The sequence below is a fragment of the Natrix helvetica genome (assembly GCF_964273705.1).
Source record: "Natrix helvetica genome assembly, chromosome: 1".
Classification (NCBI taxonomy): domain Eukaryota; kingdom Metazoa; phylum Chordata; class Lepidosauria; order Squamata; family Natricidae; genus Natrix; species Natrix helvetica.
Window position 1 is genome coordinate 376,291,100 of NC_138548.1, and position 18,382 is coordinate 376,309,481.

Genomic DNA, 18,382 nt, shown 5'->3' on the forward strand with positions numbered 1-18,382 from the left:
ATACATCGAATACAGCATTTTTTGCCTCCCGAAGCCCCGCCCCCTTCACCAAAATGGCCATGGATACCCTTATGGAGGCTTTCAGGCAGCTCCTGGGGGCTGGGGAGGGCAGAAATGAGCAAAAAATGGGCCCTTTTTGCTCCCCCACCCAGCCCCCAGCAGCACTCTATAAGCCTCCATAAGGCTAGGCATGCAATTTTTTTGACAAAAAACCAGGCCCGTTTTTGCAAAAAACAGGCCATTTTTTGCTCTTTTTGCCCCCCCCCCCCCCGAGCACTCTGCAAGCCCCACCAAGGCTATTCATTCCTTTTATCTGAAAAAAGATAAGAGAATTACATTGATCAAGTGCTGTGCCAGCAGGAACAAAGTCTTAAGGTTTGTCAGCAATTTCCTTCTCCAGCACATGGATAAATACACCTGGAAACATCTACCTACCTACCTACTCTCTCCCTGTCTCTCCCTACCTATCTACTGTATTTCTCTCTCTCTTTCTATTTCTCTCTCTCTATCCCTCTACCTACCTACCTACACACACACACACTCTCCCTACATATCTACTGTATTTCTCTCTCTCTCTCTATCCCTCTACCTACCTACCTACTCTCTCTCTCCCCCTATCTACTGCATTTCTCTCTCTCTTCCTATTTCTCTCTCTCTATCCCTCTACCTACCTACTCTCTCTCTCCCTACCTATCTACTGTATTTCTCTTCCTATTTCTCTCTCTATCCCTCTACCTACCTACCTACACACACACTCTCTCCCTACATACCTACTGTATTTCTCTCTCTCTCTATCCCTCTACCTACCAACTCTCTCTCCCCCTATCTACTGCATTTCTCTCTCTTCCTATTTCTCTCTCTATCCCTCTACCTACCTACCTACACACTCTCTCTCCCTACCTACTGTATTCCTCTCTCTCTCTCTCTATCCCTCTCCCTCCCTCCCTACTCTCTCTCTCCCCCACCTATCTACTGTATTTCTCTCTCTCTCTTCCTATTTCTCTCTCTCTATCCCTCTACCTACCTACCTACCTACCTACCTACCTACCTACTCTCTCTCCCTCTCCCTACCTATCTACTGTATTTCTCTCTCTCTTCCTATTTCTCTCTATCCCTCTCCCTACCTACCTACACTCTCTCCCTACCTACCCTCCTACTGTGTTTCTCTCTCTATTTCTCTCTCTATCCCTTTATCTACCTACCTACCTACTGTATTTCTCTTTCTTTCTGTCCCTCTCTATCCCTCTATCTACCTACCTACTTTTTAAAAAAAGTTTCCTCTTCAAAACCTTGGTGGGTCTTATACTCCGAAAAATACAGCAGTTGCAGCCCATTTTGTGTTTTCAGTACACAATTCTTAACGGTGACACCAAAACTACAGAGGTCCTCTTTCCCTCCACAAGGTGGCAGCACCAAAATGAGTATTGTCGATTCTACACTCTAAGCAGGGTCAAAAGTTCATTTTCTCTCCCCTCTCCCCACCTCCAGAATTGCAAATCTATATATTCAAATTTCAGACAAGGATCAGCTTCAAGAGAACTGAGAACTTCAGATTAGCATGTTAACGAATACTGGCAGATACCAGTAGTAACTTGAATAACAGAGTTGGACGGGACCTTGGAGGTCTTCTAGTCCAACCCCCTGCTTAGGCAGGAAACCCTACACCACTTCAGACGAATCCAATCTCTTCTTAAAAACTTCCAGTGTTGGAGCATTCACAACTTCTGGAGGCAAGTTGTTCCACTGATTAATCGTTCTAACTATCAGGAAATTTCTCCTTAGTTCTAAGTTGCTTCTCTCCTTGAACTGAGATGCGTCAAAGCAGGAGGGGAGAAATATACTGGACTCCCTATACAGCGAGATTTCAACATCCAGGATCTTCTAAAACTTTGTTTCTCAAATGACAACTTGAAGACATGTGGACAAGATCACAAGATAAAGCCAGAGGAGAAGAAATTGCAGAGGGGAGAAGTAACAAAAGTGATTAACAACTTGCTCACATCTGAAAGGACATGTGAAAAATAAAAAGAGAGAGAGAGGGAGGGAGGGAGGGAGGAAGAAGGAAGGAAGGAAGGAAGGAAGGAAGGAAGGAAGGAAGGAAGGAAGGAAGGAAGGAAGGAAGATGGGAAAGAGAAATAAACAAACAAACAAATGAATGCTAACTCAATTCACAATACTATTTTCTTCCTAATGATTCAAAATGTTGATTCATCTCAAAACAGCTCATCAATCCAGAAATATCTGCACCCCAAACCAACCCTTGTCTTAACGATTTACTTTGAAAAGACATTCATTCTCTCATCTCACACTGTGGTAGCCCTGTCATTAGAATGCAGTTTAATTCTGCCGACTTCCAAGAGTTCAATCCTGACCAGCTCAAGGTTGACTCAGCCTTCCATCCTTCCGAGGTGGGTAAAATGAGGACCCATGGGGGCAATAGGCTAACTCTGTAAACCACTTAAAGCAGGGATGGATGCGTCACATGCTGGTCACATGGTCACCCACCCGATTTAGCAAAGGGGAAAAAGTTGCGATACAGTCACCTGACAATGACATGACAACATGAGTTTGAGACCCCTGACTTAGAAAGCGCTGTAAGCAGTATTTAAGTCCAAGTGCTATTGCCTTTTTCTTTTACCATCAACCCAAAATCATCCCTTTCTGCTCTATGGCTCCAGTGAACTGAAATATTAGCCACAAAAACATATGCAATAATATTATTTGATATTTAAGATGTCATCAAACCTTTGGATCTCAGTCACAAATGGCAAGGCTCAAATGATCAAAGCTATTACAGGTAGTTCCTTGACTTACGCCCAAGATTTTTGTTGCTAAATGAGGCATTTGTTGTGAGTTTAGCCCCATTTTATGACCTTTCTTGCCACCGCTGTTAAGTCAATCGTTTCAGTTGTTAATAATGCAGTTTTAAAATAAAACTGGCTTCCCCGTTGACTTTGTTAGAAGATCACAATAGGGGATCACATGATCACAATAGGGGATCACATGACTCATACTTACCAGGACCATGGTAAGTATGAGTCGGTTGCCAAGCCTCTGCATTTTGATCAAGTGACCACGGAGATGATACAGTGGTTGTTAAATGTGAAAAATAGCCGTAAGTCACTTTTTTCAGTGCCATTGTAAATTTGTTGTATGCCGAGGACTATCTGTATCCAGCTACGAATTTTTCATTCATGCCCCTGTGGCTATGATTTGCTTATTATTAAAAGAACTTAAAATGCAATGAAAAAGGCAGTAAATCAAATAAATAATTCCATGAAAATACTCTGAAAGTATATACCGTATTTTTCGGAGTATAAGACGCACCATTTTCCCTCAAAAAAGTGGCTGAAATTCTGGGTGCGTCTTATACACTGAATACAGCATTTTGGGCCTCCCGAAACCCACCTCCTTCACCAAAATGGCCTTGCATAGCCTCTATAAAGCTTTCAGAATGCTCCTGGGGGCTGAGGAGGGCAGAAATGGGGCAATTTTGTTCCCCCCCCCCAGCCCCTAGGAGCACTCTACAAGCCTCCTAAAGGCTATCCATGCCTTTTTATTGACAAAAAACAGGCCCGTTTTCATGAAAAATTGGCTGTTTTGGGGAGGTTTGCGAGGGCAAAAACTTTTTTTTAAAAATTTGCCTATTCAAAACCTTGGTGCGTCTTATACTCCAGTGCGTCTTATAATCTGAAAAATACGGTAATCTCACTTTAAAAGTAGATCACTCCCCCCCCCCCCCCCCCCCCCGATGAGTCCATAATGTTACCAGGAGCTGAGCTTAGCTTGAAAGAGATTTTCAACCTGAATAGGATAGCAATAGCACTTAGACTTATATACCACTTCATAGTGCTTTTACAGCCCTCTCTAAACGGCTAACAGAGCCAGCATAAAATGAGAACACAGCAACCATCTGTGGTCTCATTTTATCGACCTCGGAAGGATGGAAGGCTGAGTCAACCTTGAGCCTGGTGAGATTCGAACTGCCAAAACTGCTGGCAGCCAATGATCAGGAGAAGTAGCCTGCAGTACTGCACACCATGGCTCTTAAGGTTCAAGTCAACCTTGATAGATCGTGAAATGTTCAAGCAGGGACACACCTTTTACTAGTTCTAATTGGAAATCTCCAGGCTAGAGGCTACATTCCATATGTCAGTCTTGGTTGTCATGGAGATGTGGTTGCTAAGAGTCAGCCACAAATTTGATCACGCAAAATCAACCAACCAATAAATTAGCCTTGAAGCAATCCAGCAGCAACCGAAGGCAGGACAAGAAGCAACGGATGGACACTAATCAAGGAGAGAAGCAACCTGGAACTAAGGAGAAATTTCCTGACAGGGAGGACAATTAACAGCTTGAGGGCGCCTCATCACTCTTGAGGCATTTAAGAAGAGATTGGACAGAAATTGTCTGAAGCGGTATAAGGTCTCCTGCCTGAGCGGGAGGTTGGACTAGAAGACCTCCAAGGTCCCTTCGAACTCTGTTATTCAGTTACAACAGTTTCATAATATATGTTGGTGAAGATTCTTAGTCATCCAGCCAAAGCCGTCAGGAAGTTGAGTTGTGGAAACTGACTCAACTTTCCTTTTCCCCTTGATTACAAATGTTTGCTGCTTAATCCAAGCAGTTTCTTCTGTCTGACCAGGCTGGTAGGGAGGACTCCATATATGTCCTCCGTAGGGAATGGGCTTCCATATATGTGTACCAAGCGTGAAAAGTCCCATTAGATGAGTAGGCAGAGAGTCAGATAACGTTGGGAATGTTACAAATCCTAAAAGCCTTCCCCTTATTAAGTGTAGCTTTCCTGTCCCACAGGAGCAAATTTTTCAGGAGGCAACTGGACTTTCTTGTTTTTTTTCTTTTGAAGACGTTTCGCTTCTCATCCAAGAAGCTTCTTCAGCTCCGACAGGATGGTGGGGAATGGAAGGATTGATATTCCATGCAAACAGCTGGACGTTTGCATCCTTTTAGAGCAGTGTTTCTCAACCTTGGCGACTGTGGACTTCAACTCCCAGAATTCCCCAGCCGGTTGGGGGATTCTGGGAGTTGAAGTCCACAGGACTTAAAGTCGCCAAGGTTGAGAAACACTGTTTTAGAGGGTCGTTGGAGGTTTTTCTGGGTCCTCAGGGTTGCTTTCCTGGTGAACCCCTTGAAGTGGTCTTAATCTTCCTGGGGACAGCCCATAAAAAAATGGGGAAGCAGCTCATGTCTGTAGATCAGGCCTGAGGAGAGGGGGGGTGCAGCCGGTACATTGTTCCAGGGCCCCTGGAGCTCAAAGGGTGCCCATGAAGGGGGAAAGGGGGATTCACTTAACGACCATGTGATTCTCTTAATAACTGCAGATATTGACACAGGGGTTGAAACAGTGAGCTCATGGATTTTTGGCAAAGCAGTGCCCCCCCCCGTGTGTGTGTGTGTGTGTGTTATGCGTGCAAACACAGGAGGCGGGGCACATATGCAGAGCGGGCTCATTGCATTTTGGGGGGCCGTATTAGTCTTGTTCCAGCACTTAATAATCCTCTCGGTGGAACCTGCCGAAGCCTTCCCACTTCTATTGAGGGAAAAGCTTTCCACTAGCCTGGTGCCTTAACCACGGGGCTTCTGTCTCCAAACTTGATAACCCTTTAAGACTTGTGGACTTCAACTCTCAGGCTGGCTTAAGAATTCGGGGAGTTAAAGCCCATAAATCTTCAAAGTTGTTAAATTGCTAAATTTGCTAGACTTAAAAGTTGCTAAATTTGGAGATCCTTGAACTAGATCACCGTGGCTTTCTCAGAAGTTAAATTAGGAAAGCAAAAAAAAATTGTCTCTGAATAAAACCATGGAAAACCATAGGGAAGTGCCTGAGAAATCATCGGAAACCAAGAGATTTTTACCCTGGACCTGGACAGGGTTTCCCTTTCTCCTCACTCCCTTCCCCCACAGAGCCTCGCCTAGCTAAGCACACAAATGCGCGGTCGTTGCTAAAAAACCAGCTGCTCCAACTTCGTCCTGGATGTATTTATTATTATAACAGGCGGTGCCGGAATAGGAGCCAGGCGGATCTGGAATAAGCGAAGCTGATCAACATCTTACGAGGCAAATAAAGGGTATATTCCAGGACCCAGCGCTGGGGATAATGGGATATATAAGAACAGCAGGCTCGAATCCAAGGAAGACAACCACGCGCGATTCTCCTTTAAGGAAGCTATCCAAGCAGAGTTTCTCTACGGGTTCTTTGCCTGCATTCACACGGTCGCTCAATAACGGGGGAGGGAGGCGGAAGATTTCCTGAATAAATTCCGGCCAGCAAAAACACGGTCTGCAAAAACCCCGCGCACCCCAGAAAGCACTTACCGGAGGGCGCCCCCAGCAGGAGGAAGGTCAAGAGCGTCCGGACAAACTCCATCGCGTTCCCACGCGCGGATTTCTCCTCGGGCTCGGAAGGCTCCGCGTAGATAGAGAGGAGAGGCTGGTGGCCAGGAAAACACGGACGTTTCAAAAGTTGCTCCGCCCCGACTATTATGTGGGTCAGGGATTTCGTTTCCTAGAAGCGCTTGAGTGGTAGAAATGGAAGCGAAACCCAAGTGAGAAGAACACCTGCTAAAGAAAAAGAAAAACGCAGGGAAGGGATGTAGGACGTTAGCACACACAACACCCCCCCCCTTCTAGAAGAATGAAATATTCTGGGAAATATTTAAAAAGGCAGAATATATTATGCTTCCCTGGATGGGAAAAGGAGACGCGTGTTTTTAAAGACAGCAGCTCCCTGCCCTCCCCTTCAGCTCCAGGGTGATGGGATTAAGACATGGCCCTTAGATAGGATTAGCCCTCTACCCATCTCACCACGTGGCACCTGGGAAGAGTCCATCACCCAGGAAGACTCAGCCAAGCCTGGGACAAAGGACAGCATACAGACTTGCCCCTGCATCAGAGGAGGTGTTCAGCAGGTTCTGGAGTGGAAATTTTGAGTAGCTGGGAGAACTGGTAAAATACCTCTGACAGGTCCCGTCACCATCTATTCTCTGTTTCCCCACCCACACACCCCTCCCAGTTGATGGGGAGGGAATGGAGATTTTACAGTATCCTTCCCCTGCCATGCTCACCAAGCCACGCCCACAGAACTGTAGTAAAAAGTTTTGAATCCCGCCACTGCATGGCCCCAGGGGAGTCTGACAACCAATCAGAATGTAAGCTCAAATTCAAAAGCCCAGAGAGCGCGTAAAACCAGGGCACTCTCAGCATCTCTTCCCTCCTCCCCCCCTCCCACCTCAAACCATGTGCTCCTCTCCAGCATTAAAAACCATCTTTCCAAGCAGCCTCCGGGGTTCCAGCTTCTGTCTTCCCACTTGGAACTGAACCCAGATGGACCTTTCTTCCAACAGGGGAAAGCCCCAAAGGTCTGTTGTTAAGTGAGACAATTTGTTTAAATGAGTTTTGCCTCATTTTACTTTTCTTGCCTCGGTTGTTAAAAGTGAATCACCTGCAGGGGATAAGTTAGTAACCTGGTTGTTGAAGTGAATCTGGCTTCCCCATTGACTTGGCTTGTCAGAAGGTCGCAAAGGGGGATGGGCTGACACCGAGACCCTGCAACCGTCATAAAGAGGAATCAGTTGCCATGCATCTGAATTTTGATCACATGACCATGGGGATGCCGCAAAAAGGGGTCATGAGTCACTTTTTTCAATGCTGTTGTAACTTTGAACCGTCATTAAATGAACGGCTGTCAGTCAATGACTGTATTCTAGATCAGGGGGTCTCTAACCTTGGCAACTTTAAGACTTGTGGACTTCAACTCCCAGAATTCCTCAGATGGTGAAACTCACTTAACAACGTTCTTGCTTAGCAACCAAAATTTTGGGCTCAAAGTTCTCTTTCTTTTTCTTTCTTTTTTTCTTTCTTTCTCTTCTTTTCTTACTTTCACTTCCTTTGTCTCCCCTTCTCTTGCTTTGTTTCCCTCTCTTTTCCCTCTCTCTCATTCTCTCCTTCCAGCTCTTTCATTTCTCTCCCTCTAATTCTCTCTCTCTCTGATTTGTTTCCCTCTCTTTTCCCTTTCTCTCATTCTCTCCCTCCAGTTCTTTCACTTCTCTCTCTCTCTCTCCTTCTCTCTCTCTCTGTTTGCCTCTCTTTTCCCTCTCTCTCATTCTCTCTCTCCATCATTTTCTCACTTCTCTATCTTTCTCTCTTGTTCTCCCCCTTTCTTGCTCTCATCTCTTTGACGTGTATGTGCCAGCAAAATACCCTACTGGGCCGGGATGATAGCAGTGGGGACAGCAACTCCTCCTCCCACTGCCGCCACTGCACAGTGACGTGAGTCGCTGGCTGTGCAGCATGGGAGAAGAGAGCACCCGTCGCTGGATGCAGGGAGGAGAGCTCCAGCTCTCCTGCGCAGCGCAGGAGAAATGGAGCTCTCCTCCTTGCATCCAGCGGATGTACATGCGCAGCAACCCCAGGATATCTGCCTGGTGCCTGCCGTCCCGGAGCACCACCACCACCGCCACTGCCCCTCTCAGCCCCAGAACAGCGGCTGCATCGCCACCAAGGGCCGTCCAATGGTCAGGCTGGGCTGAATGCCGACCTCGGAAGGCAAGTAGGCATGTGGGGCACCAGGAAGGCCGTATGGAAGGCAGGCAAGCATGGCAGAGATGCAAGGAAGGAAGTAGGCTGCTAGCTCCCTTCCATGCAGCCGGCCGGCCCCGGCATGCTTGCCTTCCTTCACAAGCTGACCATGGGGACACCGGGAAGGCCGCGTGGAAGGCAGGCAAGCATGGCAGGGCTGCGGGCCGCAGGGAAGGGAGTAGGGGAGGCAAGCTGGGACAGTGGAAAGCAGAGACTGGGCAGGGTGGGGCGAACGAGCGGCGACTGAGAGACCGGTTTTGGAGCATGGGCAGCCAGCGGTCCCTACTGGTTCAGTGACTCAGGCCCAATGTCCGCTACCAGTTCTCCTGAACCGGTCTGAACCAGTAGGTTTCACCCCTGCTCTGGTGGCTAAAATGAGCAGCATGCGCCTTCCCGTGCCTCATTTTCACCCTCCATAGCCTCCTGCAGCACTCTGCTAGCTGAAAATGGCCCGGAAAATGGCCCCAGACAAACCTGAAACCCAGACTGCTGCAGGAGGTCATTGAGGGTGAAAATGAGGCACAGGGGGGGTCATGCGTAGACCCTATTGTGCCCCGTTTTGGCCAGCAAGAGGCATCCATCCCCTGCCGTCTCCGCCCCTCACTGGCCCCCGGAGGAGAACTACAATGCTGATCCAGCCCTCAAAGACCATCAAGGTCCCTTCCAACTCTCCTATTAAGGAGCAGAACAATTGCAGAGGGTGAAAAAAAGATGGGCAGATCACTGGAGGAAGGATGGATGAGTCACTGATGACATTAGCAGAAGCTAACAAGATTGAGAAGGAAGATCTGCTGAGCTGAGTCACCGATGCATGGACTTGACCGCAGGAGAGGGGGAAAAGGCAAACCATTTACTGCTCTAACAGGGCAGTAATTCAAAGGTTTCTACCCAATCAGAGCATCCCAAGGAAGATGAAACAGTAAAGAAGGGCAAGGATGCTAAGAATTTAAAAAAAAAACAGATTTCATACCCACCCCCTGGAAGGAAACATGCAGAGACCTGAAGAAAAGACTTGGCCACATGTACCAGTGAGACGAAATATTCAGATTTCCCCAAATCATTAAGGGATGTGTATTCTCTTCCAGGTGCAAAGGTTAAAGAATGGTGTGACAGAGAGGCACCCCAAAATGATCAAGCCCACCAATTATTACCCCTTTTCCATCTTTCCGGTTGGGACAAAGTCTATGACCAACTAGGTAGGGTAGCCAAAGAGTTAAGAGCGCAGGTGGTCATCTCATTTGTATTTCCAATGGAAGGCCAACATCCATTGAGGAAACAGAGGATCTGAACACATAGCGCGAGGTGGCTTGCAAGGGATCTTTTTAAGGAAACATAACTGTCTTAGTCAGGTACCTTGTCAATGAGTCAGTGGGTTTTTTTTCAGATTCTCTCTCCTTTCATTTACTCCCCAGGGTGTTGCTCTCTGTTTCATTTTTCTATTTCTCAGCAAATTTCCTCCCAACCCTTTTTACTCAATATTTAGTGCATATCATTCTGTTACATTGAGATCCAGCAATGTGCAATGTGCCAAAAAAGCCAACACAGTCCTAGGCTGCGTTCATAGAGAGATGGATTAAAGATCACATGAAGTGTTAATGCCACTTTGTAACGCCTTGGTAAAGCCACACTTGGAATACGGCATCCAGTTTTGGTCACAACAATGCAAAAAAAAAAAAATGCTGACACTCTAGAAAGAGTGCAGAGAAGAACAACAAAGATGATTAGGGAACTGGAGGCTAAAACATACGAAGAACGTTTGTAGAAACTAGTCTAGTTTAATGAAAAGAAGGACTAGGGGAGTGTAGATGTTATACAAAGGTTATGTACAGATATGCGCAGCAAACTGCCATTTCCTAGTAACCAATTACCTGAACTGTCTATGAGCTCATCTCATTAGCAGAACCAGGCAATACCATGTGAGATTCTACCCTGGCTGGGATGGTCTTAGAGATCGACAAGGAGAATGTACCAATAAGATGCTGTTGCTACCCTGCTTTTGCTTTGTTTGTTGAAACTGTATAAAAGCCAAATAAACTCTGCATAAGGCAGACAGACATTTTGGACACCACCTGCTGTGATGGATTCCTGAGACCAACAGGGGAGACATGATAGCAGTCTTCCGATATATCTCAGGAGCTGCCACAAAGAAGAGGGAGCCAAGCTATCTTCCAAAGCACCTGAGGGCAGGACAAGAAGCAACGGGTGGAAACTAATCAAGGAGAGAAGCAACCTAGAACTAAGGAGAAATTTCCTGACGGTGAGAACAATTAATCAGAGGAACAGAAGTCGCCTCCAGAAGTCTGTAGAGATTCTCAGTCCTCCAGGTGATGGATGTCCCAAAGGTGCTTTTTTCAGGAGGCAACTGGACTTTCTTGTTTTGCTTTGAAGATGTTTTGCTTCTCATCTAAGAAGATTCTTCAACTACGACAGGATAGTGGGGGATGGAAAGATTTATATGCCTTGCAGACAGCGGCAATCTGCATCTTACATGTGGCAGTAGGAATAGATTTCCAGAGAAAAATTGCAGACTACAATGCTCTTCCGGATTTTGGCTCTGCCACATGCATGAAGGTCAGCCGACTAGCACGCATGCACGCACAGGAATGCAAAAGATGGGTATCGCCACCATGGGTATAGGCTTTCCTGCTTGAACAAGGGGTTGGACTAGAAGATCTCCAAGGTCCCTTCCAACTCTGTTGTTCTATTCTGTTCTGTTCCATTCTGCTTGTCAATGATTTCTTGGGGACCACGTTTCCACCATCATTACTGGCACTGCAGGAGTTGCCTGTGGTTTTTGAGCCTCAGAATAATTGAGTTTTATTATCTGTGTTCATTCTCTAGGTCACGGGGGTCAAACTCGTGGCGTCACGTTGCCGTAATGTTTTCCCCTTTCCCGGACCTGGGGTGGGTGCGGCACGGAATGCATCCAGCCCGCGGGCCACCAGTTTGACACCCCTGCTCTAGGTGTTGACAGCTTTTTGTTACAGTCCATCCTTGTCTGGATGTGTGAAGGGGGTCATTGTCCTCAACCCTTCTCTTCCCCTTCCCCCCCTTCCAGGGATTTTCTCTGAGGTTACTTGCAGTTCTGCTTTGGCCCATTTTGTGTACTTTTCACTTTTGCTTCCCCTTTTGCACTTATACCAATAATATGCAGACATACACAATAACAGCCTTGGAAGGGACCTTGGATGTCTTCTAGTCCAACCCCCTGCTCGGGCAGGAAAGTCTACACACGTGATGTGAACCTATGGCACATGTGCTGCAGGTGGCATGCAGAGCCTGTTCTGCGGGCATGCCAGCCGTCACCCCAGCCCAGCTCCACTGCGCATGCGCCTCCCACCGGCCAGCTGGTCTTCGGGTCTCCGTTGCATATGCACAGGGGGTGGGCCACATGCGGGGGGCACAAGTATGCATGCACGGGGGCGGTGGGGCAGTGCTTGCATTGGATTGTGTCACCCCACACTCCATTTTGGGCCTGGAAAGCCTCCTGCACCAACTTGGAAGCCAAAAATGGACAAGGGGGGAAAGGTGTATGCACAGGGGGGTTGCACGTGGGGGAGTTGTGCACGCATGTGGGGTAGTTTGCATGCACATTACATTATGTGTGCGCGCTTTCCACACAAGGCGACAAGAAGGTTAGCCATCACTCTTCTATACCATTTCAGACAAATTGTTGTCCAACCTCTTAAAAACGTCCAGTGTTGGAGCCTTCACAACTGCTGGAGGCAAGTCGTTCCACTGATTAATTGCTCTCACTGTCAGGAAATATTTATTAATTATGATCTTTATAGAATAGAATAGAATAGAATAGAATAGAATAGAATAGAATAGAATAGAATGTAGTCCTCGACCTATAACAGTTCACTTAGTGATTGTTTGAAGTTACACCATCACTGAAAAAAAGTGACTTATGTCCAGGTGTTGTTCCGAACTGGTAGCGAAGATAAGAGGATTTCATGCCTGATAAGAGAATACAGAACGACAGGATTGGAAAGGATCTTGGAGGTCGTCTGGTCCAAACCCCTGCTCAAAGCAGGAAACACTTTAAAGAAAAAAAGGATAAATGATAGGAACCCTTTGAGATAAAAGAATAAAATGCAAATATTCAAGCAGAAGGAGAGAAATGCCCAATTCCACCCAGAGTTTTGAAATATCAGAAAAGCTTATAAAAAGCAAAAAAAAAAAACTTGTTTCATGGTTTTTATAGATGATATTTAGACAGCTACTGTGGATCGATCGATCGATATAGATAGACATAGATAGGAGAGAGAGAGAGTGATGGTAGGTAGGTAAGTAGGTAGATAGGTAGGTAGGTAGGTAGGTAGGTAGATAGATAGATAGATAGATAGATAGATAGATAGATAGATGATAGATAGATAGATAGATAGATAGATAGATAGATAGATAGATAGATAGATAGATAGATGAGGGAAAGAGAAAGAGACAGGGAAGGAAGGGGAGAGATGAAAGAGAGATAAATATGCAAAAGATGAATAAGAAAAGAAAGAGAAAGCAAAAGTTTTGGAATCTTAAGCCTTTCCTCTGAATCATGCTTACTCAATTTCTGATAACTCATGGAGTTTCTGATAACTCAGGGAGTTTCATTGGCAGCATACAGAATTGGGTTCCCTTCTTCTAAGTGTTTAAATATTTCTCAGTTTAGACTGCATTCCGATTTCTCCTGTTGGCCTCCCATCCTGACACCTTCCTTAGCTTTTTGAGGTGGATGAAGAGAATCTGTGTGCTGCTAGGTAGCCAGGTCCTTTTGTAAAAGGGGCATAACAATTATTTTGACATGTGATTTTTGACTTTTGCAGGGCTAGTTTTAGTCTGATTGTTTTTCCTTTGTATTTGTTTCTCTAAATGTTGCTGTGCATCCCCTACAATTATCATATATCAGACAGACGGACGGATGGGCAGACAGACAGACAGAGAATATAGAAAGTCAGAGTTGGAAGGGACTTTGGAGGTCTTCTAACCCAACCCCCTGCTCTAGCAGGAAACCCTAGAAAAGCCCCGAAAAATGGCTGTCCAATCTCTTCCATGAATACCAGCTGGCAATCAGAAGACACAAGGAAAATTCTTTAATTTCACAACAAATAGGACAGATATAACCATAGTTTCAATTAGGAAAATGTGACCATCCTAAATCAAGTCCAAAAATGCCAGGGAATTTCTAGAAGCTTGGCAGTCTCTGACAAATCAGCCATCAATAGACACATAAGATTTGAACAACATCTACAGATGATGCAAAGAATAGAAAAGAGGTGCCTCCAGCGCGATTGGCCAAAATGTACCCAAATTTATCCCCCAAACGTTGGAGATGTAGCCACAAGCCTGGAACATTCTATCACATGTGGTGGACGTGCCCCATCACAAGGAAATACTGGTGCAAAATTCAGAAATGGTTGGAAGAAATTACAGAGCGAAAAATAGAACTGTAACCAGAAGCATTCTTATTGGGACTATTAGACCAGAAAATTGAAAACAATCTCAATACGTAATCATACACATACTCACTGCAGCCTGGATTGCTTTCGCACAAAACTGGAAAAAAATCAATACACCCACAAATGAAACAATAATTAGAAAAGTACTTCAATGTGCAGAGATGGACAAAGTAACAATAGAACTAAAAGAAAAAGAAGAATCGGATTTTTACAAAATACGGAATAAAATTAATAAGTGGCTAGAACACAGAAGCCAAAATAGAAAATAGAGAATGCAAATACACGGTGATATAAATAATCAATATTATTATAAGTGTTAACACTACTATTGCTATATTATAGGACAAGGTTAAAGCAATAGGAAGGCAATGCAGAATGGAGAATTAAAAAAGCAGAACAGGAAAGCTGATACAGAAGGCTCTATAATTACTTCATATTGTTATGTATGTTTTGTTTCTTGTTTGTTCCTCTGGTGTTTTTTTCTGTTTTTAAAGATTAAAACATTCAATAAAAATTATTTTAAAAAAGAAAAGAGGTGCTGACTGATGAACTCAACTTAGCAAGCATTGTTGAGATAAGCCAATCTCTTAATGCAAATTTTTATTTATATCATTTCAGCCCAGGATGAAAGTGAAATCAGCTCTAGGGAGTTTCCAGGCAATTCAGTATCACTAAAGTTTAATTAATGATTCATTAAAATCCCCCATTAGTGTAGGTCATGTAGGAAGTTAGCACCCCCTACCCCTCCTAGAAGAATGAAACTTTCTAGGACAGCGATGGCGAACCTTTTTTGGCTCACGTGCCATAAGTGGGGGGAGCGCAGGGGGGTCGTGTGCGGGCGTGCCACACCCATAATGAAATGCGCGACCCCCAGTGCACATGTGCGCACTACAGGCGCGACAACTCCCATTTTTACATGCTTTTTTCGCCCTCCCCAGGCTCCAGAGGCTTTATAGGAGCGTGGGGAGGGCGAAAACAGCCATTCCCGCCCCCTCCCCAACGCCCACCGGAGGCATCAGGGAAGCCTCCGGACAGTCCCTGAAGCCTTCGGAGCGCTCAAAACGATCCTCCAAGCAAACCGACTTCCGGTTTGCTCAGAGGGTCGTTTTAAGCGCTCCGAAGGCTTCAGGGACTGTCCCGAGGCTTCCCTGACGCCTCTGGAGGGTGTCCGGGGGGGGGGGGGGGAGGCTGTTTTCGCCCTCCCTAGGCTCCTATAAAGCCTCTGGAGCCTGGGGAGGGTGAAAAATGGCTTTAAAAAAGGGTGAACTCAGCTGGCCAGTGAGCGCATGCGCGCTGGCCAGCTGACAGGGCAGCGCCTTGCGTGTCCTGACAAATGGCTCCGCGTGCCACCTGTGGCACGCGTGCCACAGCTTCGCTATCACTGTTCTAGGAAATATTATAAAGGCAGAATATTATATTTCCCTGGATGAGAAAAGGAGAAACATGTTTTTAAAGACAAAGCAACTCTCTGCAGGTCCCTGCCCCCCCTCCAGCTCCAGGGTGATGGGATTAAGACATGGCCCTCACCACATGATAGGATTAGCCCTCAACCCATGGCACCCGGGAAAATTACATCACCCAGCAAGGCTCAACCAAGCCTGGGACACAGACAGCCTACAACAGGGGTGTCCAAACTTGGGAACTTTAAGACTTTATTTATTTTTATTTATTATTCGTATTTATAGACCGCCCCTTCTCCCGAAAGGGACTCGGGGCGGTGTACAGTCACTAAAATGCGTTATAAAATACATACATAAAACAGTTAAATAATTAAATACGTAGGTGGAGGAGGTTGCAAGACTGTATATGGAATAATAAATATAGTACATTAAAAGCTTATTAAAACCCCAAACCCAATTAAAATGAATGAATCCCCGGGAGGTAAAACTAAGAAAGTGCCAGGCCAGCTGATTGAAATAGGTGAGTCTTTAACTTTTGCCGGAAGGAACGGAGGTCGGTGGTAGTTCGAATGTCTGGGGGGAGGTCATTCCAGAGGGTTGGGCCCATCACAGAGAAGGATCTACTCCTAGGTGTCGCCCGCTGGCATTGTCCAGCAGACGGCACCAGGAGGAGCCCCTCTCTGTGTGAGCGGATAGGTTGCAGGGACGTGTGTGGTAGGATGCGATCCTGCAGATACCTAGGTCCTATGCCATGGAGCGCTTTAAAGATGGTAATCAGTACCTTGAAACGCACCCGAAAGGCCACAGGTAGCCAGTGCAGCTCGTGCAGGAGAGGTGTTACGTGGGAGTAACGAGTACTTCCCATAATAACCCGCGCGGCTGCGTTCTGAACTAGCTGCAGTCTCCGGATGCGTCCCAAGGGAAGCCCCATGTAGAGAGCATTGCAGTAGTCAGGCGAGACGTCACCAGCGCATGAGTGACCGTGCGCAGGGCACTCCGGTCCAGTAGGGGGCGCAATTGGCGCACCAGGAGAACCTGGTGGAACGCCCCCCTTGCCACGGCTGCCACATGTTCCTCCATTGACAGCCGGGCATCAAGGAGGACGCCCAAATTGCGCGCCCGCTCCACAGGGGACAGCTGTTCGCCCCCTATGGCCAGCGATGGGATCAGCTGGCTGAACCGAGGCGCCGGTACCCACAGCCACTCAGTCTTGGAGGGGTTGAGTTTGAGTCCTTTGTCCCCCATCCAGACCCTGACGGCTTCCAAACACCGGGACATCACTTCGACAGCCTTGTTGGGGTGGTTTGGGGTTGAAATATACAGCTGAGTATCATCAGCGTAAAGATGGTACTCAACCCCAAAACCACGGATGATCTCGCCCAGCGGCTTCACATATGCGTTGAACAGGAGAGGCGAGAGGACCGACCCCTGTGGCACCCCACAAGTGAGTGGCCTCAGGGACGACCTCTGCCCCCCTGTCAACACACATTGCTTCCGGTCGGAGAGGTAGGAGCCGAACCACCGCAAAACGGTGCCTCCGACTCCCATCCCCTCCAACCGGCGCAATAGGATACCATGGTCGATGGTATCAAAAGCCGCCGAGAGGTCTAATAGGACCAGGATAGAGGAACAACCCCTATCTCTGGCCCTCCAGAGATCATCAACCAACGCGACCAAGGCTGTCTCAGTGCTGTGCCCGGGTCGGAAGCCGGACTGGCGTGGGTCTAGATAGTCGGATTCGTCTAGGTGTCGTGGAAATTGCTGCGCCACCATGCTGGCTGGGGAATTCTGGGAGTTGAAGTCCACAAGTCTTAAAGTTCCCAGGTTTGGACACCCCTGGCCTACAAAGTTAGCTAAGACCCCCCCCCCCCGCCCCCTAGGAGTCTGACAGCCAATGCAGAAATGGATTTCTACTGGTTGGCACCGGTTCGGGTGAACCGGTAGTGTTAATTTGGCCTGGGTCGCAGAATCGGCAGTGACCCAAGCTGGCCATGCTCCCAAACTGGTTCCCTGGTCTCCATTGCCGTTGCGGGCATGTTTTTTATTAGCTTTTCATGGTCTTCGCCCAGAACAATTTACAGTGAACTGTGCATGCGCGAGCAACGCGTGAAGCAAACCGGTACCAGTGCCGGTAGGAACCCACCCCTTAACCAATGGGATACATGTCTTGTACAGGAACAGGAAACTCTAAGGCAGGGACCCAGAAAGTGTATAAATCTCTCTCTCTCTTCACTCCATGTGCTTTTTTTTGCCCAGGATCTCAAACCATGTGGTCCTGTCCACCCTTAAACCATATTTCCAAGCAGTCTCTTATGTTTCCAGTGTCTTTCTTTCCACTTGGAACTGGACCCAGATGGGCACTTCTTCCAACAGTCACATAGTCCAATTAAGGTCAAGGTTTTGTTGTGGAAATACTGGGTAAACACCGGCTCAAATTACATTGGTTCCCTTGAGACCTTTTGTTATTCTTGTTATATAACCTATCCCCTCCCTTCTCCCCCCCCCCCCCCAAGCTGGTAAACAGTGAAAATGAAAGCAGTTTGAATGTCCTTTGATGCTTGACACAGCCCAAGAGGACAAAAAGACTCCAGCACCTCTCCACCAGCAATCAGCACCCAGGTCAGCATAGATTAACTTCCAAGGTTAACATCAGACCAAGCATCAAGTAAACAATACCCCAACCAAGAAACTGCCAAAGAGCCATCAGTAAACAGCCCAACCAAAGAATCTCCAACCCCCCCCCCCCACACACACACAGGCAGACACCAGAATATAAACTGACAGCTAACAGCTCTCCTTACTGGCCCTGATGATGTTACCTAGTTGGGTAATGAAATGTCTGCAAGGAAGCAAGAGCCCCAAGGACCCCGAATTTCTCCTTTTTCTAAATAAATATTTACTTGTTTTAGAAAATATTTCCTAAACTTATTCATA

At 46.7% G+C, this 18,382-nt stretch overlaps 1 protein-coding gene across 4 annotated transcripts in view; it reads right to left on the bottom strand.

Annotated features, from left to right (window-relative positions):
• LOC309383802 (major histocompatibility complex class I-related gene protein-like) overlaps positions 1-18,382 on the bottom strand; it is a 62,678-nt gene that overhangs the window by 17,813 nt on the left and 26,483 nt on the right. Inside the window, exons 1-2 of one of the 4 annotated variants that reach the window (XM_081936723.1) lie at positions 6,976-7,069; positions 6,337-6,535 (exon numbers count right to left, since the gene is read on the bottom strand). The exons of the other annotated variants lie outside the window; for them this stretch is intronic. Of the exons in view, the coding sequence (XP_081792849.1) occupies positions 6,337-6,388 (52 nt within the window). The 5' untranslated portion in view covers positions 6,389-6,535; positions 6,976-7,069. Of the gene's footprint in view, positions 1-6,336; positions 6,536-6,975; positions 7,070-18,382 lie in introns of those variants that run through there. 4 annotated transcript variants of the gene reach the window in all.